Source organism: Sceloporus undulatus, chromosome 4, assembly GCF_019175285.1.
Source record: "Sceloporus undulatus isolate JIND9_A2432 ecotype Alabama chromosome 4, SceUnd_v1.1, whole genome shotgun sequence".
NCBI lineage: Eukaryota > Metazoa > Chordata > Lepidosauria > Squamata > Phrynosomatidae > Sceloporus > Sceloporus undulatus.
In genome coordinates, this window is record NC_056525.1 from 81,235,920 (window position 1) to 81,259,875 (window position 23,956).

At 39.3% G+C, this 23,956-nt stretch overlaps 1 protein-coding gene across 5 annotated transcripts in view; it reads left to right on the forward strand.

Moving 5' to 3' along the window:
* OSBPL9 (oxysterol binding protein like 9) overlaps positions 1 to 23,956 on the forward strand; it is a 107,230-nt gene that overhangs the window by 61,822 nt on the left and 21,452 nt on the right. For 3 of the 5 annotated variants that reach the window (XM_042461210.1, XM_042461212.1, XM_042461213.1), the window contains 3 exons: positions 4,050 to 4,079; positions 4,497 to 4,547; positions 18,832 to 18,870. In XM_042461210.1, coding sequence (XP_042317144.1) covers positions 4,050 to 4,079; positions 4,497 to 4,547; positions 18,832 to 18,870 — 120 coding nt within the window. Of the gene's footprint in view, positions 1 to 4,049; positions 4,080 to 4,496; positions 4,548 to 18,831; positions 18,871 to 22,802; positions 22,873 to 23,956 lie in introns of those variants that run through there. The other 2 variants (XM_042461211.1, XM_042461215.1) reach the window with 2 other exon arrangements.

Consider the following 23,956-nt stretch of genomic DNA (forward strand, 5'->3'; position numbering starts at 1 on the left):
CACACACACACACACACACACACACAAAAGGTCCTACATTTTTAAACGATGTCCTACATTTCCCCCGTTTTGGAGGTCCCCAGGGATGGCAACCCTAACTGTAGCCAGTTTCCCCACCCACCTGGAAATGACTTTGAGTGTACTTGCAGTACAGAGTTCGATTGGGATGTTACAGATAAATCAAGTCAAGAATAAATAGTGACATTTAGTTGTCAGATACTATTGGCCAAAATTATGCCAAATTTAAATAAATTAAAAAAGTAAAAAGAAACAAAAACAAACTTGTGTTCAGGAACACATTGGCTTGGCTCACTTGCACAGAGACCAACAATTCAGTTCTCTGCTTGCCTACTCAGAACTAAGTTTCATTGAGATCATCAAGTGAATGTCAGGCCCTCTATCATTGTAAGCACAACTGGTGAGGACGTTAGAGAGGATCTTCTTGGTGGCTGTCCCTAGACTCTGGAACTCCCTTCCCAGAGAGGCCAGAATGGCTGCCTCGTCCATTCTGCTGCAGGCTAAAACATTTTTATTCACACAGGCTTTTAATAAATAATAATAATACAGTAATAATTTTTTATTTTTATACCGCCCTTCCATAGATCAGGGCGGTTCACAGCAAATATCTATATAACAATTAAGAATACATAAAGACACCCCCATACAAATAGCAAGGTTCCACCCGGTGGCGTGGGGGTGTGGCAGCATCCCTCAGGAGGCCGGGGAGCTGGCTTTTCAGGAGGGGCCTCTCTCACTGACCCCTCCCCCCTGGTAAAAAGCCACCACAGCGGCAAGACAGTCCTCCGCAGTTCTGGGGAGCTTCTTCCCAGGTGACATGGGGGGGGGTAGCGGCAGAAGTAGTCCTCCACCAGCCTCTCAGGCAGTCCCCGATGTTGCTGGGTCTGCCTGATGGCTCCCTCTGGGCCGAGATGACAGTTGAAGGGGAGGGGCCTCTTCTTTAGGCAGTCCCCGTGTTGCTGGGTCTGCCTGATGGCTCCCTCTGAGCCGAATGACAGTTGAAGAGGGAGGGGCCTCTTCCTTCAGGCAGTCCCCGATGTTGCTGGGTCTGCCTGATGGCTTCCCTCTGAGGCCCGAGATGACAGTTGAAAGAGGGAGGGGCCTCTCAGGCAGTCCCCGATGTTGCTGGGTCTGCCTGATGGCTCCCTCTGAGGCCGAGATGACAGTTGAAGAGGGAGGGGCCTCAGAGGGAGCAAAAAGTTTTTTAAGAACGGGCTGGATAGTCCTGTATTATTTTAACTGAACTGTTTTAAAGAGCTTTTAAAATCTTTTCAATTATATTTTCTTTCATTGAAGTGTAACTGGTTTTAATATTGCAAAAAGTTTCATTCTGTTTTAATAATCTCTTTATTTAAATTTTTAATTGTATTGTTCTTTTAAATTGTGAGACACTTTGAGCCCCAGTGTTTTTGGTTTTGTTTGTTTGTTTGTTTTCGTTGCAGGACAGGATAAAAATAAATAAATACTGAAGTTAGCTCCCAAATAAGTGGGTGCAAGATTGCAAATACAATATTAAAATAGCTTGTCATGTAGGTGACATCTGAAGATGTTAATACTGGTCTTAAAAAGCAGTTCTTGGTGTTTAGACCAAAGTAACTTGCTGATTACACTTGACATAACTAGTTCTGTCTGATCATTATAGACACTTGCAAGGGGTGTGACCTTGTACTTGCTTGCCCTCTAGTACTAATTTGTTGTAATGGCAGATTAGTGTTTATAAGGGATGAGCTGTTTTCTTCTTGACTTGTTGTAGCACTCAATATTTTAAAAGCTGCTTGTACTCAGACAGAAGGAGTCAGATTATCATTGCCCTGAAGTATTTCTTTAAACTTCCATGATTTAACTACATTGTTAATGCCATGAATTTCCTGTTTAAGCATAAAGATAGTTTTTATTTTATTTTATTTTATTTTTTAATGTTAATTTCAACAGCCCCACTGACCCAACATAATGAGGAAGACCTACTTTCTGTAGAAATTTAACAAAATGTTGCTGAAATCCATACTGTCATTTCTGCTTTCCTGTTGATGATTTATGAAAACTTTTAATAGAAACTGATACATTGTCATAACCATAGGAAAAGCAAAACATTATATAGTGCCCATAGGAAAAGTCCACTACCATAGAAATGCTGTTTCAGAAACAAAGCTGCACAAAAAATTCACTGCATGATTTGTATGTACTGTAGAGATCTGTAGACTATTAAAAATTGGTATGTGACAGTGTTTAGCAACATGCAGCTCACAGGTAACATGTAGCTTGCAAGCCAGTTTATGTGGCCTCTGTGCCCCCCCTCCCTAATGTGGATGGCAAAGTGGGAGTAGCTATTTAAAATTATCACTTTCTTCTTGTTTTAAAGTTACTTCTCCAGGTTTGCTGCTGAATTTCAAGAGTAGAAAATATAGGTCCTACAGTAGGCTCCAGAAACATTGTGAATTGTTCCCCAGACCTATTGTAGTTGCCCAGCCATAGTCTATAGATTAGATCCTTGTAGAAAAGTAAGTTTAAATCATATATTGCCCCATACTTTGGGGAAATACCATAAACAAGACTTTTTCTGTGTTTCTGTACATTATTCATAGTTCACAAAAGAATCCTCTGTTACCCCCAAATGGATTTATGTCCCACCTTTCAGTGCAAATTATAATTTTTAGATTATTTACAATTAACAGTTGCAATTAAAATTACAGTTAAAAGTCAAAGACTTATGTTCTCTGTACATAATTCCAGACTCAATAATTACATGTACAGTCAGCCTTTTGTATCTGTGGGGGATCTGTTCTAGACCCCCACCCACAGATACCAAAATCTGCAGCTACTCAAGTTCTTTTGTCCCCAATCCACAGCACGTGCACATGGCCATGCTGCCAACTAGAGACAGTCTCTGTTGTCCCATGGGAGAGTGTGGATGCGGGCTTGCCACCATTGCGGACAATGGAACTTAATGGTGGCACAGCCTACATGCACCACCACAGGACAGTGGGGGCTGTCTAATGGCAGTGTGGCCACATGCATGCGCTGCCGTTAGGGACAATGTGGGCTTGCCATCCACGGATGCTTGGAATCTGTGGATGGCAAGTCCCTGGATACTGAGGGCCAACTGTATAAGGATATATGAGAGGGAATTAGATTTGCCCCCTGTAAATTGAAGGGTTTCTTCCAATCATGGAAGGAACTAGAATCCAGGAAAGGGTCCCTACTAGAGGAATAAGGCAGGGCAGAAGCTTTAACTAATTCCCTCTCGTTGCAGTCCCCAGAAGAATTCTCATACTGTTATGGAGTGTCTCCAATACTCTGTGTAGCGTTTTTTGAGAGGGGCACAGAGAGCTATAGAGGGAAAGATGATTTGGTGTGTATCACTGTTCCCACTTTTCAGTCCACAGTGAATAGAACCTAGTTGAGTGCAAATCTTGTTTCAGCCTAATGTCTCAGTTGACTCAAGTGTAAAGAAAATAGTTTCATTTGGAATCAGTATGAAATGAAGAATGATAATTTTCAGGCATATATTAGCCATCTAATCTAGCTAAAAGTGAGTCCATTCAGATTTATTTACCTGCAGAATCGGATTGAGAAAGTTACCCCAAATGGAATCAGCTTTGACCCTTGAGAAAAACATGGTTTTCTCATGCAGTATTTTAGCAGGAAAAAAAATGACACCCTGAGTTTTCACAATACACACTTGGCTAAAAATCAGCTTCTAATACTCCTGGAGAACACATTTTCCCATTGATTTGTGTTCTGGATAATGTCTTAATGGGTAGAAGTAGCTGTCACGATCAGTTTATGATGATAGACTTTATCTACAACATGCTTTGGCTACACAAGATGGCTACACCAAAGTGGTAGGGAGTGAAAACTCCTCTGCCCAGGTACAAGAGTTGTTGCCAGTGAGTACACATAGTCTTTTTGACTCTGTGTGGTTAAATTTCAGATATTAACCTTATTTTTACTGTATTAGGAATAAAATGTGTGTAACAAATATACTTCAAGATTAATAACTATGCTGCTAAATAAATGTCTTGTTTTTGCAGAAGATTGAAAACCTCAAAGAAACAACCAGTGTGAGTATTGTTTAACCAATATGTAGTGATTAAAGTCTTGTGTGTTCTATGCCAGTTAGTGAGGCTGGATCTGGTGCTGATTGGGGTTAGGGCCAGAGTCACTTTGATTTTGAAAGCACACCAGTTATTTGCCAGTAAGTGAGGGCAATGGCTGTTCTCTACTCTCAAACTGGAAACTACATCCAGGTGTTGCCCAGGCACCACCTATTCTCCCCCATCTGGAAAATGGCCATGAGGATGCATTCTGAAATTCATTCATTTGACTATAGCAATTTGATGATCAGTGTTTTCAGGCATCATTGCAACTAGGTATTGAATTGATAGTGAATGTAATCTATCTACTTCTTTTTTCTTAATATTTCATTTCAAGCATTACATATTTCTGAAATGCTACAATATTTCTTTTTATCCCTTTAGAGCATGGTTGAATCAATAAAACACTGCATTGTGTTGCTGCAGATTGCTAAAGTAAGTATCTTTGGTAAAATATAGCAATTTATTTATTTATAGTATTTATACCCTGCTCTTCAGCCACACAGGCAAAATGTTATATTGTGGAGGGCCTGTATAATTTAATTCTCTGTGGTCTCTGTGCCTCCCATAAATAGGTTTTGTGGCTGCACAGAGATCCCATTCTGAAACTTCTAGAGCCCAGCAGCTTGGTGGGAACCCTTCCACCTCCATAGTGCCATTCATGTCCCAGCCTGCCAAGCTATCATCACCTGAGTTTCTCTTGATCTGCCAGCATTATGACATTTCATTAATCATTAATTTACCAACGGAACTTCATTTTTTCCCCACCTCTGTGCATAAGCTTACCTTGGTGTAGTAATAGAGTATGTTTAAAAACCTCCAAAGAAGGAGACTCCACCACTCTCTGAGGCAGCATGTTCCACTGTCGAACAGGCCTTACCATCAGGCATTTTTCCTAATGTTTAGGTGGAATCTCTTCTTCTGTAGCTTGAATTCATTGCTCTGTGTCCTAGACTCTGGAGCAGCAGAAAACAAGCTTGCTTCAGCCTCAATGTGGCATCCCTTCAGATATCTAAACATGGTTATCATGTCATCCCTTAACCTTCTCTTCTCCAGGCCAAACTTACCCAGATCCCTAAGCTGCTTTCTTAGCTGCCACATCACATCACTGATTCATGTTCAGTGTGTGGTCCATTAAGATTCCTTTGACGTGTACTCATGAAATTTTACTTATTAAAGGCTATATCTGTGTATTTCATTTTTACTGTCCAAGTGTAGTAACCTACATTTCTCCCCATTGATATTCATTTTGTTAGTTTTGGCTTTCTAATCTATTAAGATCATTTTCAATTCTGATTCTTGTCCTCTTGGGTATTTGCTATTCCTCCTTGTGGTTGAGTCTCCTTCTTTGGAGGTTTTTAAACAGAGCCTGGATGGCCATAGTGGTGTGTTATGTAAACAGACAAAGAGGCACTCACTCGACTTGGTTCTTAGAACCAGCCATGTGGCACTGTTGTATGAACAGGTATATCCATCCAGTCACCATACGTCTGGCATGCACAGAGAATGTGTTGGCGGATTCCTTAAGCTTTTCCCTGGCTCTCTAGCACAAATGGTCTCTTGTCAGAAGAAGCCTTCTGGATAGTGACTGCCAGATAGAATGCACTTCTCCTATACTGTACATTCTTGACCAAATGTTACCAGTTCTGTTCCAGGACATGGAGAGGACACAGATCTCTAGGCAACACTTTTCTGATGAAGTGGTCTAGATCTCTGGTGTATCTCTTTGTTCCTTTTTCCTTGTTAACAAGGGTCATAGTGAAACTCGCCACAATGCCATTCTCATTAGTCCCTATTGGCTCCGGTAGTCATGGTTCACTATGCTTCTCAACCTTGTCACATCTCTTCACAAAGGTTTAAATGGGTTATTCAGACTATTAGGCTGTCATATGAACTGGTCAAAGGACCTGTACCAATTCATTTGAAGGCTCATTCTACCACCACTGTCATACCTTCAGCTGTTTTGCTGTGTGAAATGTTAATTCCTGACTTATGCAGAGCTGCAACAGGGTCAGAACCATCCACATTTATTAGACGTTTTCAACCGGATTGCAGAGTCTGAGAAAATGCCTGTTTTGGACATACTGAAAGAAGTTATAGTTTTTTCTTTCTCTACAAGCAGAACAAGCATAAAATCGTCTTCCCTCTTCTTTTCCTTGAAGAATCTGTCTTCTGTTCTTCAATGACCTGGCCCGCCATCCTGCAGTAAGCTTTTAAGTCACCCATTTGTCTGAGGCATAAAGACCACAAAGACAAAGAACACGTGGCTTGCATGTAACTTTGGTTCTTCAAGTGGTCATCTGTGCCCTTACACAAACCTGCCCTTCCTCCCCTCTTTTTGGGTCCCTGTCATATTTTTGGCAGAAACTGTGGGGATGGTAGCTTGGCAGGCTGGGACATGAGTGATGGATGGAAGTTGTTTCCATCAAGCTGCTCAGCTCTAGAAAACCCATTTGTGTGTAGGTACAGATGACCACCTGGAAAAAACCACAGTTGCAGGTAAGCAACCTCTTCTTCTTAAGAAATTCAGACACTACATAATTTCTCTTTGGTTACTGCCTGCAGGTGGATTAATTAAATGCTTATTTCATTTATAGATATATTTTAATAGATTATTGTAAGCCTGCGAGCAGGGAACCGTCTAACTAAAAGTTTCTATATACAGCGCTGTGTAAATTTACAGCGCTTTATAAATAAAGGTTAATAATAATAATAACCCCAAATTTTCTGAAAAGGTTTATCATATATAATCTTCATATACTTTATACTAGGATGTTGTCACATTCAGATTAAACTGGTGTGAATATGCTTATCCTTCAGTTAGGGCTAAGAGTTGCTGGCTATCTCGAAACTTGTGGTTGTGTTCTGTTACGTTTGGTTTGAGAATGTAGATGAACAGATTCTTTATTTCCATGACTGTACTTAAATTAATTTTAAGGATTCACATGCAATTTCCTCTGATCAATTTTGTGGAAACAAATGACTACATTTTCTTTAACTCAGCAGAGTTGGATATAGCTTGGATAAACAATAACCAAGTAGATTACAGTAAAAAGAACAAACTTGATAGTGTTCATGCTTGTACGGACTGATCTTAAATAGTGCTGTCCTTGTATTTAGATGATTGTGTTAAAGCATATTCTTCCTTTAATAGTTTGCCTTGGGTGCAGAATTTTTAAAATGGGACATTTTTAAAATAATAATTATTTAAATTTTAAAATATACATCTTGAAGCTAGAAAACATATGCAAAGTGAAAAAAAAGGAAAACAAGAAAGAGAGAGGAAAAAAAGAAATAACATATTAACATATATGGAGCTATAAACCTACATAGACATACAAACAAATCTCCTAACAAATCCTTTATACCCCCTCGCTCCCCTTAAAATGATATAAGACCATAACAAATAAACAACAAAAGACTTCCCTCTTCCCACAAGTTGTACCTTCACTACCTATCCTAAAATCCCTTTTGAAATCAGTAACCATAGTAATAAGTTTAAATAAAGTCTTCAATATTATCTTCATTAAACTACATTCTTTCTGCAATTAAAAAACACAACCGTGTAAAAAAAAGTGAATTTAGACTCCTTAATGTAGGTATAGTCCCACTGATACATTTGTATATTATGCCATAAAATGGGGGGGGGGGCATTTATTGGCATGAGAACAAATTGCATGTACATTGTTAAAGTCCTTAAGCCTTAGTCTGCAAAATGGAGCTGCATGTACTAATGTACTCTAAAGTTTCAGATTTTCTACAATTATTAGATCTATTAATTCTGAACTATAGACCTAGGTGACTTGAAATACTAGTTATACACTCAAGATGTGGAACTTTGATCAAAAAGTGAGCCCTAGTGCACCTCCCAAGTTTTTCTGAAAGACATCTTTATAAATGCGTTTCCACACAATGTCTAAATTTGGCATTGTAGTAAAAAGAAAGGAATAGGATATTCTTGGCACTATTTGGTGTAGAAAAGAAAGGAAGATGCACGTGCTTCAAAAGCACAGAAGGAATGCTCAATATGTAAAGCTAAAATCAAGGTATAATTAAAAGTGAGGTTTCTGGACTTTGTGAAGAATGCTACATAGAAATGTGCAATGTTGCTAGTGCTTTGTAACTCCCAAAATAGCTCAAAATGCTACTTAGACATAAATACAATCCAGTATGTTCTGGTGACATGAAGACAATCATATTCTGTACTTCACAATCAAAAGTTTATACAGATGTTCATTTGATCTCTGATCTGTAAGACGTTCATCTGATCTCTTGATCACTGATCCATAATTAAGATTTTAAACATTTAGCCTAAAATTCTTTCAGTTTTGTTTTTATGTGGAGAAACCTAACTTTTAGGATTGTGTGTGTTCAGTATGCCTAGGCAAACTTAGTATTTTTGCCAAGGAAAGCTGAAGGGTACAGATTGGAAGTCAGTGATAGAGTACTGCATATTCTAAGATTCTAGATTCAGTTCCTGGCATCTGCTCCTGAAGGAACTTGTACCAGAATGTGTGGGAAATATCTGTTGCACATAGAAGTCACTGCTGCTCGAGGCTACAGTATTAGTGTGAAGTGAGAGTGAATCATTTATCATAATGTACATCATATATTACTTTATAATGCTGTTACATTATATTTTTTTCTTTCCAGTATACATATGTTCTATTAAAAGTTTAACTGAAAGTGAGAAAGGAAAGAGTAATTTTGAATTAATAACCCACAAAACACCAAATGTGCTGCTCTTTCTTTCTTTCTTAATTTATTTGTTAAAATATGGAGTCTTCTCTCATTGCAACTCTGTATATGGAACATAGCCTTTTAGAACTATGATATAGACTATAGTCTGCAACTTTAATCTGATGGATTAAGATAAAGAAACAGGTTGGTCTAGAGCATAGCATACATCTCCACATTGTCCTGCATGGTGACTGACCATGCATTATCAGACCCTGTGAGATAAGCAGGCTTCTAAATTATATATACAACATTAAGTCAAAGTTGTCCGCTGTTACCCCAGTTGAATTTGAGATCAGTTTGCCCTAAATATAAATTTGGTTGGATGAAGCATAACTCCAAGCTTTTAGTGAGGTTGTCATTTTATAAGGTATGTAGTCTCACCAAATAGGGACTGTTCAGAATTCCATGTTTACCTTTTCAGATATCACTATGTCAATCCACTGACTATATTTCAAAATTGCCTTAGTTGCTTATTACAGTGATTTCCTAAATGCAAAAATCCTAGTATGGCAGAGCAAAAGTCTTCACCTAACAGAACCAGGAATTCTGCACCTCAAAACTAGTAACATGTTCCATGAAAGAGTTTGAGAGAAATTCAGACAGCTGCATTTCAAACCCTTTTGTCAATTGATTAGTGGACCAAAAATGCTATATAGTAACACTGCCTGGAGAAAATGATAATCTGCCTTTATTTATTGGCAGCTTTTTAGCATGTATGAACAGTTTCTTACTCTTAGGGCTGAAGCAGATGGCCTGGCAGAGCGGCCCCTAGGCTGCTCTGGCCCTGATTGGCCCACTCAGGACCACAGCTGGCAGGAGCAGATTTTTTCATCTCCTTTTTGTGCTGACTCTTGTCACCTCAATGCATCTTTGGAGTGACTTCTGACTGCTTTGGGGACATGTATTATATGTTTCCCATGCCCTTGAAGCATTTGGAAGCTACTTTTTTGGCCTGTCTTGTTTCGGGCCTCAGTCTTTGAAAAAAGAAAACATAGACCTGGATATGCATTGCCATCAAAGATCCTATAAAGGATACTCTCTCTCTCTCTCTCTCTGTTGAATAAAATGTGATTACAAACTTGTCTTATAAGTATATACATACAGATTGAGTATCCCTTTTCCAAAATGCTTGGGACAAGAAGTTTTTTGGACTGAGATTTATTTTTATTTTTATTTTTTTGAATTTTGGAATATTTGCATAAACATGATGAGATATCTTGGGAGATAGGACCCAGGTCTTAACGCAAAATTTAATTATGTTTCATATACATCTTAGAGCCTGAATGTAATTTTTTGCAATATTTTTAATAATTTTGTGCATGAAACAAAATGTGTATACATTGAACCATCAGAAAGCAAGCCAGGGTGTTGCTATCTTAACAACCCATAAAAACATTTTCAGTTTTGGAATATTTTGGATTTTGGAATTCTGAGTAAGGAAGATTCAACATTTACACACACACACAAACACACACACACACACAGAGAAGAGTATGCTGTGCATCTATTACATTGTTAATATTTTTAACATTTGGTTCCCAGTATTCTACTGTTTTCTGTAGTCACTCATATCAATCTCCTTTGATATGCTTGTACTTAAAGTAACATAGTGTAATGGTTTGAGTGCTGGACTAGGATAGTGGGAAACCAGGCTTCGAATCCATGCTTGATCATGGAAACCCACTGGGTGACCTTGTGGAAGTCACACTTTCATAGCCTCAGAGGGAGACAAAGCAAACTCTCTGAACAAATTCTGCCATGAAAACCCGATGTTAGGTTTACCTTAGGGTCACCATAAGTCAGAAAAGGCATACAACAGCAAACTACTTAAACCACTCAGGGCTATTGTTTATTGGAACCATTATTCAGAAGATATTTCTCAGTGTTAAAATGCTGAAAGATTTTGTAGGTTTGTCCTGTGAGGAGTGAATACTCAGAGATGCTTGGAGTTGTAGTTCAACATAAGAGAGTGTCGAGTTTAGGGAAGGTTGATCAATTGTAATTATTCTCAGAATGAAAAAGATTTACCTATTCACATTTTAAAAGTTATATTTACCAGTTGAAATAATAATAATTATTTCCCAGATTCATTTGAATTTTGGGCAAATGGGTATCCTTGTACACAGTAGGCGGGTGCTTATGTTTTAAACCAGAGAATTTATTTTGTGGTCCATAAGGCCAGCTACCTATCTGTTTTCTGCTCCACTATGCAGCAATAACTTCCAAAGTTACTCTCAGTGTGGCATTTGCCACTTGGCACATGTAACTGTAAGATACAGAGATTTTTCAGTTGTGAGCCGTCCCTCCCAATGATGACGTGCATTGTGTAACATTCACTGTGTAGTCATGTATTCTCAGACTATATGTTCTGAGACCAATTTATCTCAGACTATCCTGTGAAGCCCAGAAAGAGTTGGAGGAGAGAATATTGTACAGTGTCCCAAATTCCTTGAAGTGAAATGAATGTGTGAAATGATAACTCAATGGAGACTGTCATACTTCGGACATATCATGAGCTGAAGTTACTCACTGGAAAAGATGATAGCACTTGGTAAATTGGAAGGCAGCATGAAAAGAGGGAGACTGCAGTACAAGGTAATTGATTCATTCCAGGAAGTCATGGCTTTTGGTTTAAAAGACATGAGCAGATCACTTGATAGCTCTTGGAGATCTCTCATTCATAGGGTTGCCTGTGGGGTTTTCAAGCCTTTATCCCACCATGCCACCACCAGATGTGGGGGTTCCTCTCAGAAGATCCCACAACTGTGTGGGGCTTCTTCTCCTTAACACATCAAATGGGAAGACTTCCATGATGCTCACTGCAGTCACCATGAGTGAGGTCTTTCCTTGATCCTTCCTCTGCCACCATTTAAGGACTTTCTCCTGTTCCCCTTGTATGGCATCAACCATGGGGATCATCTAAATGCCCTCAAGGTTCCTATGAGGATTAATAGCACTTCTGTCCCCACTGGATACCATCCCTCTATATTTGATGCTGCCACCATAGAAACCTTGTCTGAATACATAGTATTCCTGTAGCCCAAAAATGTATAAAATGTATATATGTATAAAAACAAAAACAATTATTTATTTACACAAAGCAAAATAATGATTTATTACAGTTAAAACAACACACACACACACTCGGACTCCTTTCTACCTAGCTCAGACCCGTAAAAAACATTCATTTATTCTTAAACCTGACTGGCTCTTAAATCTTCTGCACTTTTCCACTCGGACCAGCCATACCTACTCCCTAATCTCCAATTTATGCCTAAACCAAAAACCACCTGCCTGCCTTTCACCAATTGTCATTCACCAGCCTTATGAAAATCCCCTCAAACATTCCACCAATCAACATTCACTCCCAGCATTCCGTTCTTTCTCCACTCCCAACAGCTCTTAACCTTATAGTTGAGTATACAACAAATACGTTGAACAGCATTTCCTAACACAAGCATGACATCACATTGCCTTACATCAAAATAGATGGCAAATAATACCAATAACAACAGTAATACACCCTTTCAGATTGCTTGCTGACTTGTGCTGTCCCCATGAATTTAATAAGGTTTTCTTAGGCAAGGAATACAGTCGGACTTTCATATCTGTGTGTGTGTGCGTGAGCCATTCCAGACCCCCCCCCCCCAGGATATGAAAAAAGCGTGGGACCTCAAGTCCCGTTGTCCCTAATGGCAATGTGACATTTACGTGTCTGCTAGCAAGGCCACTTGCATGTGCCACCACTGAGGATGATGGGGCTTGCCATCTGTGGAGGCTTAAATCCACAGATGGCAAACTCACAGGCAAAGTTTCAAACTGTCAGTCAACCTTATCTCCGCAAATGGAAGACCCATTCCCACCTTCCCAGTTCCATTCCACCTTAGCTACTGAACAGGACGGAGCTTTAGCACTCTGACTAAATTGGATTTGTGAGAAGATTGTTTTGTGGGACTTCTGAGTTGTGCTACCCTGTCAGGTAGCAGTTGTTTTCAGCTTTTGAATTCTTTCATTGTCTGAGCTTTACCACCCTAACTGGGATGGTCAGTCTCAGCCTGATAGAAAATGTTCACAGCTCTAAGCTCTGCTCTGATTATACCTTGTGTGGTAGTGGAGGCACCTTCAGGGCATGCAGACCATCCAGCTCTCTTTCAGAGTCTGGAGTCAAGTCTTGTTGGGACTGCACAGATGATGAAAGAGAGCAATGTGATTCAGTGTATGAGTAGGGGCTATATGAGAGAGTCGACTGGCAAAGGCTGTGAGTGCAGTGGATGTTACCACTTACCTTCCCCCCTTGTAGTTAATGGGCAGGAACTCTCCTCATAGCCAAGCAGAGTATGGCCATTGGGGTCAGGGAGTAGGGAGTGGCTGCAAGTCCATTAGACTAAAGATGGTGGGGAAATTGGGTGCCAAGGAAAAGATGTGGTGGTGGGGGTAACCTTGCAAGCCTCTGCTGTTTGTTGATACTCATGGGCCCTCCAGTGTCCAGAAGTGGGTATAGTGGACCCTTCCCATGCACATGGGTTCACTTCTGGGCATCCTGTGGATGGCAAAAAGCATGGATGGTCATGCCTCACATTGTTCAGTGGTGGTGATGTGCACTCAACTACATCAGTGTGTTGCCATTGAATAATATAGAGCATGGCAATCTGTGGGCAGTCAGATCTACAGATCAGAGCAGTCCACTGTAAAACACTCTAAAAACATTGTTCAGAATCTTATTCCTTTCAGGAGGGGATGTGAACTCCTGCTTCTCTGGAGGCAGATGGTAGGATGGATGGCAAGTTATCCCTGAAGGAGGGGAGTGTCTACTGAATATATTTCTCCCAGGTTATTTGAGTCTCAGCAGTTTCCTCCTGTAGTTAGTGGAAAAGGCTTTGGGGATGAATGTAAGGATGCTGGTGCTATTGTGGAAGGAGTACCAGAAATCAGGGCTAAGGCTAAACAGGATCATTCTGTAGTGCCTTTCCCTGTTCCCCTTTATTGATGCCCCTTCGGCTGGCATGTTCTGTTTCCCAAAGATGGAGATGACACTCTCAAAAATCCAGAGGATAAGAGACTGAAATTTTTTTTACACAGGTTTCATAAGGTGCCAGCTCTAGTCATTCAAGCTCCTTTTTTGACATCATTATTTGCTAGAGCAACAGTCCGTTGGTAAAAGGATTTGCTTCCTCATGTTCCCAAGGAGGAGGCTGCCATATATACTCGACTATACGTTGACTTCATGTATAAGTTTAGGGCAGGTTTGGGGATTTTGATATGACCTGTGAATAAGTGGAGGGTAAAACTTAGGAGCATGTAACAAATTATCTAAAGTATGAAGCAGAGGAGAACAATGCCAAAGAACTTCCAAAATTCCAACAGGCATAACTGTTTGTGCTCACACTAAAGGCTGGATGGATGAGAAAGTAGAGGGGAGTCAATACTTTCAGGACAGATTACACACTTGCCTGTCATGAGGGGATAGTCCCTTTTTTTAAACCAGCATTAAAGCACAGTACTTACATTGACCCATGGATAACATTGACTCAGGTGTTTTACATCAACCTTCTCACTAAATTTTTTAGACTTGGACATGAGTATATACAGTAAGCTCCACCAGAGAAATAATAAGTTGAATAAGGCATCTGTCTTTATGGCAAATGCCAGATTGGATTCTATACAATGTGTTTTGTGGGCCATGCTGTCTGATATCGCTGTCAGGCAGCAGCTTTGGTCGAGAAATTGGAATGTAGACAATAAATCCTAAGGTAATTTGATTACACGCCCTTTTGAGGGTTCTAAATTATTTGGTGAACCAGTTCCCTCTCAGGAGAGATTTTTGGGCTGTTACTCTCTGCCTTTATTGGTCTGATAGAAAATCAAGGATTGGAGGGCCATTCTAAACCTTTGTCAATAGCTTTGTGGACAAATTGAAGTTCCATATGGAAACCTTGTGATTAATTCTGGAAGGTGTACAAGAGGGGGACATATTGGTGTCTCTTGACCCCCAGGAGGCATACTTGCACATTCCAGTACTCCCAGTGGACAGAAAGTACCTCAAGTGTGCTTACCTGGTGTAGTGAGGTACTCACCCAGGTAGAGAGAGCTGAAGGGGCTAAGGGCAGCCAGGTGGTGGAGGTTGAGAGGAAGGAGGAAGTTAACCCAGAGGTGGAGCCAGTGGAGGAGCTGGAAGGATTATAAAAGCAGAAGAGCTGAGGTGTGCGGGGGGAGAGGATGCTTGTGGAAGAGCTGGTCGGGCAAGGGAAAGAACAGGGTTTAAGGAGGCCAGAGAAGGACAGAGTCCCTGTGCCTCTCCCAAGAAGGGCCCTACGGCCAAAGCAGAGGCCCCAAGAGGAGGAGAGGCGACAGAACCCTCAAGAGGAGGGAGTCTGGGCTTTTGTGGGCTCTGGTGAGTGTACAACCTGAGACTTTGAGGATTTGGAGGATGAGTGGTGGAGCCCACAAGAGAAGCTTTGGGAAATAAGCCTGGTCCCGATGGGAAGTGGAGATGTCTGACTTGAAGATTGGACTTTATGTTTTGAGTTATCATCTACTGGATATAGAGCTATTTTCTTATTAAAGATACAGTTGTACCACACTTGCCTGAGTAAGTTTGTTGTGCATGTGGGAGAGAACATAAGGGGAGGAGTCTGTTTCCTTGCAAGATGGAGTCTGTTATGCCAGCCCTGCCCACACCTGGACAACCACATCCAATATAGGGTCTTGTCATTCAGTCTGTCAGCTTCTCTGCAGATGTTCACAAAGGTGTTGGTGGCTCACCTGAGATTGGGAAGGATGCATGTGTACTCATGCATGGATGCCCTCTTGGTCTATTCATCTTCTGTGCAGAAAGGCAGAGAGGATTTTCAGAACCATGGATTGTCTTGAGTTTCACAGGTTTGTTATAATGACAAAAACAACCACCTGGAGCTGGTTCAATGTCTCCTATACTGTATTTGAGAAGCATTATAAATATGGATGTCCCTATACAGGATTTTTCTCCAAGATGACAGGAGAGAGAAGCTACAGGCCCTGTGTTGAGTCAGTCCATATCATATCTGATGATGCTATTCAAATTATTGGGCTTCATGTTGGCTTGGTTAGACTAATTTCCTTGGGCAAGTTTCCTTCTGAGGTAACTTCAATGGTTTCTTTGCCATACCAGGACGAGGTTGTTCAGAAACATCAGCTGAAATGAAGTCTTTCTCACGCTGTGAGGTTTTCCTTGCATTGGTGGCTTTAAGAGGTGTTGGAGACAGGGATGCCCATTCAGGACATTACAAGAGTAATGTCATGACAGCTGCCAGTTTGCAGGGTTGTGGGGCACACTGCAATTGGCAGTTTGTGCAGTGCATATGGCCATCTAGTAAGAGGATACACAATATCATCTGTCTGAAGCTATGGCCAGTTCATCTAGCGACCTTCATTTTGTGGTTGAAGTTCAGAGCAAGCACATGTTGATCCAGATGGACAACATGACCACCAAAGCCCACGTAAACAGGCAAGGTGAGGTGCAGTCATGGTCTCTGATGTGAGAGGTGGAACATGTTGGGGAGAGGCTCATCTTCAGTTTCCCAGAGGGGAGGATCTGGAGGATCAGCTGAATCATCAGACCGACTGATTGAGCAGAGAGAGTGAACCAGAGAATGTGGGCACGGAACTTTCTGCTATTTCAAAGGATAATACAGCTGCCCATATTACAGAGCACCACAAGAGAGTGAGTGTCACAGGTGAGATGTGAGCAGGGTTCTTAAATTCTACTTAAAATTACAGTGGGCCCACCACATTTTCTAGGTTTAGGGATGCAAGACCCCCATGAAAGAGGAAATATTGCAAATTTAAAAACAAACCCTTTTATAACCTGAGATTAACGCCCCTCTAGGAATATTTAGGTCTTCCAGCACAAAACTATGGTCAACTTTCAGCAGAAGTTAACCATAGAGTTGTGCTGGAGCACGTAGAGATTTGTAGAGAGAACATACTAGTCAAATTGTGAATAATCAAATCCACAAAAGCAAAAGTGGCAAATGTGGATGGCCAGCTCTATAGAATTTCAAAAATTGGACTATCTTATTGTCTCTTTTCAAGAGGAGACTAAAGGTTGATGGGTATCCTGTTCTACTTTGTTTTGTTGACTGAAGCTATGCATTAAATGGTCTTAAAGTGATTAACAGTTCTTTACCAGTTCCGGTAGGGATTCTGGTGCACTCCATTTATAGTGATGTCATTTCAACAGCCTTAAGAATTGCTGCTTTTGTCTGCCAGAGAAGGGCAGCCACTTGGGCTTTCCCATCTTTTGCCAGAAGCTGTCAGATAGAAAATGTTTCTTCTGCAGATGTGTCATTTGACAGGTGTGTTCTGCAACAGGTTGTTGGAAGTTGCTGGCCCAGATGGTGAGGTGACTGCTTATGTAGGTCCCAGCATACCTCCCCACACTGCAGGAAAATGGAACATTGGTATTCACCATGAAGGCTCCTTTTCTGCAGTTGTGTGTGTGTGAGTGTGAATCCTTCACCTGTTTGGTGGAAGTCTTGTTTGTTTTCAACCATTTGTGATATTTTGTTGTTGTTTTTCCGAGCTTTGTCATACCATCACTGGAAAGGTTAAACTGGCCCTCCCTCTTAGGGTGGTAAAGTTAATTGACAGGTTGAAGCCCTGCTTGTGAAACTGGAGAGAGGAGTTAGACCCAGCGTGAAGGATTCCATTCCTACAGCTGCAGAAAAGGAACCTTCACAGTGAGTACTTTGTATTCTTGGTGGTTTACCAACCAAGTACTAACCAGGCCTGAATCTGCTTAGCTTCCAAGATGGAATCTGATACCTTCAGGGTATTGAGACAGTAATAGTATGTCTTCTCTTTAGTGGACTGTTTGTGCGAGGCATCATAAAATGGAAATGGCATGTCTGTTAACTGTCAGTGAATGAGGGTATTTACTGTTATTGTAATTATGCTTGTTTGGGACATCTGACTTGAGCATAACACAGATGAATATTTTAAATTAAATGAAACCATGAAATCATACTACAGTTTCTGAAACAAAAAGCAGATATTACTCTATTACACCCTACACTTTCACTCTGTCCCACATTTTAAAGTGTATTTTGTAAATTATTGCATAGTCTTCTGTAAAATGTGGCTACCATACTCTTAAAAGCATTCTGTACTTTTTATGAAATATTACTAAATTGACTTGTAATGGAATCCTCTGGAGGTTGGATGATTAAGGGATATTTGATCAAATTTTTGCTGCGCATGATAAGTCACTCATAGCTGTAGTCTTCAAATAAGTTTGCTTGAGTAGATTCACCCAGAATCTACACATATTTTAATGGTGGATAACCTAGGCGCAGGATGTTTCAAAAGATGGATTAGGAAGGCCTTTGGATACAATTGCTTGTCGTAGAAATTTGAACTTCCTGGGTGGTGACTGCTGCTTTCTTCCTTACAGAGATAATGCCTCTGCTAGGAAAAAGGATGTAGAAGTGTAGTAAGAGTTTTTTTTTAAAATAATTGCCATGAAATAAGATATTGTGTAACTGAAGCATGTACTCATTGCAAAAGAAACACTTTAACATAGTGATGTTTAAAGTACTGTATAATAGTAAATAGATATTTTCAAGGTGATAAATAGTATTTTTAACAAATAAAGGGTGGGTCACAGAGTCTTATTGGAAGAGCTTAGTTATTGTTATCTATTCCTAATATTTAGCAGTAGACCTAAGTAGTAGATATATTATAGAATTTCTAGACTTTCATTGCTGTATCTATTCGCCAGAAAAGCTCTTTCTATATTTATTTATAATGTTTTATTAATACTACACTAGAAGTATGGACTGATTTTTGGCAGCGATGTACAAATGTTTTCCTCCTGAGGTTATGTCATTTCTCAGATATTGTAACAAACATTTCTTAAGAACAATGTGTCATTCTAATGTAAAGGCATAAATAACATTGATAACACATTGATATGTTAATATTTGTAACGTTTTTCCTTAAGGACCAAAGTAATGAGGAGAAGCACGCAGATGGACTTATAGTAAGTTTAAATCGAATCTTTTATTTCCCTTTATTTCTGCAGAACATTAGAGCTACAGTCATGTGAATACAGGAACTTGAGCTTCTCCTCATTTTTGACGTTTCTTCCTTTCCTGGTCATGCCTTCTACTGTCTCTTTCAGTATGCTGTCACTTTCTTTGAGCTTCTGAAATTGATTTTACCACCACAATCAAGCATAATGAACTCCATTTTTTCTCCTCTTGTGTTAGTACTGTTTCTTATTAAAGAAGCAGGTTTAAAAGCCATCAATGTAAATGCAAGAAAATTTGATTTGGGATACCATCAGATTCAGGGCACTAGCCAAGGGCCTTATTGCATTATCAACAAAGAGAGAGAGAGAGAGAGAGAGAGAGAAGCAGCGAGATAGAAGTGGCTTTCTGCTTATCTTTCTGCAAGCCCATGAAGCACTTCCTCTCTACTGTTGAGGGAGATTATCATAAAACTGTGCCTTTTGTCCTGTTGGGAAAATCTGTTTGGCAAAAACCATGCTTTTATGACTGTTCCCTCTGGACGGAGAAGAGAAGTACTACAACGTCATGCAGGTGGGTAAGCAGAAAGCTGCTTCTTTCTCACTGCCTCTCGTCTTTCTTTTATAATATGATAAGGCCCCAAGTTATTGCACTGTTTTTCCCCAGGACACACTTCCTGATTGCCATCTGAATGTATTTTTCTGGCTTCCATCCAGTAGAAACCTATATTGGCATTTTAACTAAAACAGGAGACACTTTTTTTGTACTAACTTGCCTTCTAACTCAATCTAGACAGATTTCAATAAGTCATAGGGCCTTTTTCTTCAGCTATTTTTTGCTCACTTCAGTAACTTGGAAAAAGGATTTAAACCTTCTCAGCCATGTGAGAGAGTTTATCTGAACCTCATGATAGCCTTGTACAAATGAAATGTCTTAGGAAGAGTACAAATCTACTTCGATAAGTTCTCTTGTCAAAGTAGTTTCTACAGCTAAGATCTTTTTAGAGTTGTAGGTATTTTTAATTATTGTGAAAGGAATGTTCTCATCTTCGAGCAGAAATTCAGTGCAATTGTTGCTTTTCCCTAAAAAAGAAAAGAGTAGTGGATACATAGTATTAAATCCATTACCATAAATATTTTGAAATACTAAGGTCTCATTGCAATTTGGGAACAATGAAGATTCACAGTCATATTTGCTTTGGAGCATTGAATCTTCAGTGAAGAAATTTAACTGCTAGAATATACTGTGGCTAGCATAGTTAAGGGATATGAGCAGAACTGAGCTTCTTCCACCTCCCAAACACACCTGTCTACAATTCCAGATATGCTTTTTGAAAGAAGTGGGGATTGTTAGGGCCTTCAGATGTTGCTGGACTTCACCTCTTATCAGTGCTAGATAGAATAGCAATGGTGAGGGACAGTGGGAGTTACAAATAAACAACACCCCACCCTTGCTGTGTGATGTTGATTTGCTTGGATTTGCCTTGTTGCAGAATGTGCATGTTCAAGTGGTGTTTAATTTATGCTTCTTGCAGATCAACAGGAGCCAGAATGTTTTTCTCATTATATACAGTACATCTGTTAGCATGAAAGATTTAAAATTTGGTAGCCAGTATCATTTAGGTTTTTCCTTTATAATCTTTCTCTGCTATTGCTGAAATGAGTCTTTATAGCAGTAGTGTTCTATAAACAGGCTTCCCATTTAATACATGTTTGGGCTTGTCTTTTACAGCTGAGGTCGCCTGTTGTTTGTAGAGTAGTATGTACACTTATAAGATTATGCAATTTAATTGTGAACACTAGTGGAAGTGAGCTTTCAGATGTTCTTGTGGTAAAAGAAAGAATTCATACATACTTTGAAAATAATCCTGCTTTAGTGTTAATTACACAAGCAGCCATAAACCACCACAACTTCTTCCTTTATATATCAGATGAGGAAATGTGAACTGTCTGCCTTTGACTTGCAGCTTGCTATTGTGTCTGAAAGTGATAAACTGTAGTTTTCCAGATCAATGTCTGCTTCTGCATATAGCATTAGGCCACGGTTTGCAATATGTTTTAAATGCCACCTATGTATTAGCAATAGGAATATTTATGGTATTGTTGCTGCTACAGTAGCTTAGGGGATGTCCAATAAAGACATTAAAATGGTAATAAAGAAAAGCCTTTTGAAGAAACACTTCATTTGATAGATTTATTTATGATAGCTTATATTGAACTGAGTGTGGAAACAAGCTGATAACCAGTGAGGATTAGTATAATATGATCTAAACAGGCATTTTACAGTAAAAGCCTTCCTGCTTCAATCCAAAGCAGTTAAATTTTTATTTTAATAATTTTTTATTCACCAGATATTTTCATCACTGTGATACAACAAAATATTTTCAGTTTCATTATAGCAATAAAACTCCCCATAACGTTTAGTCACTTTGTATCTTACAACATTCTCTCCTTCATACCATCTATTGTTGATTATATTAATGTAAACACAACGACTGTTCATTATTTTCATATCTTATTACAGAAGATAACCTTTGCATATTCTACCTGTATAAACACCTGTTTTCATAGAATCATAGAGGTGGAAGAGACCACAAGGGCCATCTAATCCAATCCCCTGTCATGCAGGAAATCTCAAGCTTCTGTTTAAAGACTTCCAAGGAGGGAGACTCCACTACACTCCAAGGGAGTGTGTTCCACTGTCAAACAGCCCTTACTGTCAGGAAGTTCCTCCTAATGTTGAGGTGGACTCTCTTTTCCTGCAGTTTGTATCCATTGTTCCGGGTCCTGTTCTCTGGAGCAGCAGAAAACAAGCTTGTTGCCTCCTCAATAAGACATCCCTTCACATATTTAAACAGGGCTATCATATCATCTTTTAACCTTCTCTTCTCCAGGCTAAACATCCCCAGCTCCCTAAGGCATTCTTCTTAGAGCATGGTTTCCAGACTCTTTACCATTTTAGTCGCCCTTCTTTGGACATGCTCCAGTTTCTCAACTTCTTTTTAAATTGTGGTGCCCAGAACTGGACACAATATTTCATGTAAGAGTGTTTAGTTCAGGATTCATCAAGGGTACTTGATGAGTTTCAAAACAGGCATAGCTTGTAATAATTGCATGGTTCAATTATTAGAATAATTTCACTCATCATGTAGCTATCACTGTCAGTATTTTTTCTATTTTTAATTTCCCTTGGAGCTCACTGACTACAGTCCCATGCCCAACCATGTCTGGTATTTATATGAGTGTGTAACTATATCTGTAATACTGAATAACACTTTTTTGCATCCAAAGAGGTGGGCTATAGTTCACAGAAGTTCATGCTGTGGTGAATTTGTTAATCTTTAAGGTGCCATCGGACTCTGTTTTGATGTAACAGACTAACAGCTATCCTTTTGAAATTCATTGTGGGAACCTCGTAAGCATCTAATTTATTTTACTATGAAATCTAGTTCCTGGTCATATGTAACAAGGTATGACTGTTCTGCGTTGTTACATTGAACTGGGCTTCTTTTCTGTAAATGTGTTATATATATAGGTCCTATAGTCTACAGATTTAATCATTATTTATCAAGTAAATGAGATGAACAAAGAGGACACTTGGTATAGCTAGAAATATCTGAAGTTTTGGAATCTGAAACATTATCAATTTCTCAGCGTGTTTTGTTTCATTTAGTTTAGACTTGGTGAAAACAGGTTATTCAAAATTTGAATAAATTTTATAAATGAGGACAAAATTCTCCGGATGATGCAGAGGAGGAATCCATCTTCCTTTCGGTTATATAACCTCACAGTGGTTCCAGAGAGTCAAGACCCCTTTTTTCCTTACTGAATTTGTTTACTCTGAGGTGATACAATCTAAAGGATTGTGGTTTGCTCCTCTGCACATGTAAGTATGATGATTCACAGCGAGTACCAACACCTCATTTCCTTTTCTATTATTCCAGAAATTTGGTCCCTACTGCTCCTGTTCCTCAGGCATACAATTCAGAAGTACTCTTGCAAGGTATAGCAGAGGTATGAAAAAAACTGAGACTCTTGAGCCTTGCAATATTACTAAATAACAGTAACTTCATTGTTGTCTATGTGCATCACAGATGGGTCAGTACATTCCAAAACCTTCTGCACTACAGCTAAAAAATTTGGTGTCAGTCTCTCTCCCTTGCCTTTTTGAGGTGCGCTCATATGCCATTTCCATTAGTTCTTCTTCAGTTGCCATAACAGTAGCATATGTAAAATAATCTCTTGGGTAAAGATTATCAAATATTTTTAGTAGTTTTACTTATTCTTCTGTTTTTTATTTTATTTTATTTTAATTGTTTTAGTCTTGAGGAAAATAAAGAATTCTAAGTGTTCCTAACTTTTCTTGGCATAGTTAGGCATAATTTTATTTTTGTTTTGTTTTTTCAGTGGACACTAAACATATAATAATAATAATAATAATTTGTTTTATTTATATACCGCTATTCCAAAGATCATAGCGGTGAACAGCAAGTAAGCTAATTAGCAAGTAAGCTAATTTGCCCCCAACAGTCTGGGTACTCATTTTAGCGACCTTGGAAGATTTGCTTTCTAGAATTTGTATATTTAAAAAATATTTTCAAGTCATAAATGCTTGTATCCATAAAAAGTCCATGGATAAAGAGAGCTGACTATAATAGCAAACCAGCTTCAAATTCTGTATGCAGCGTGGATGTTAAATTCCCCTCGGTGCCAGTCATGATAGATACTTACCATGTCTTGGATAAGAGCACATTAATGATTACTCCCAGATTTGTCACAGTTTTACTTGTCAAAAATGCAAAAAATCAGGGGAGCTGTTTGAAATTTCAACATGTTGAGAGAGGCTTATCTCTCCAAGGTGATATCTGATGTGTTACACAGGCAAACTCAACAAAGCACAAAGCAGTTTATGGCTCCAAGTCTTTTGTTGAGACTTTCAGTCTGTGTAGACATACATGATTGAAGCCTTCATTACTAGTTAGGATGCTTGCTCTGAGATGGAAAATATACCTTTGATAGTACAGGTCAATTCACTGAGAAAATAAATAAAAATAAGACAGTGATAATGTACCATACTTGAAAAAGTTAGGGGTTACTA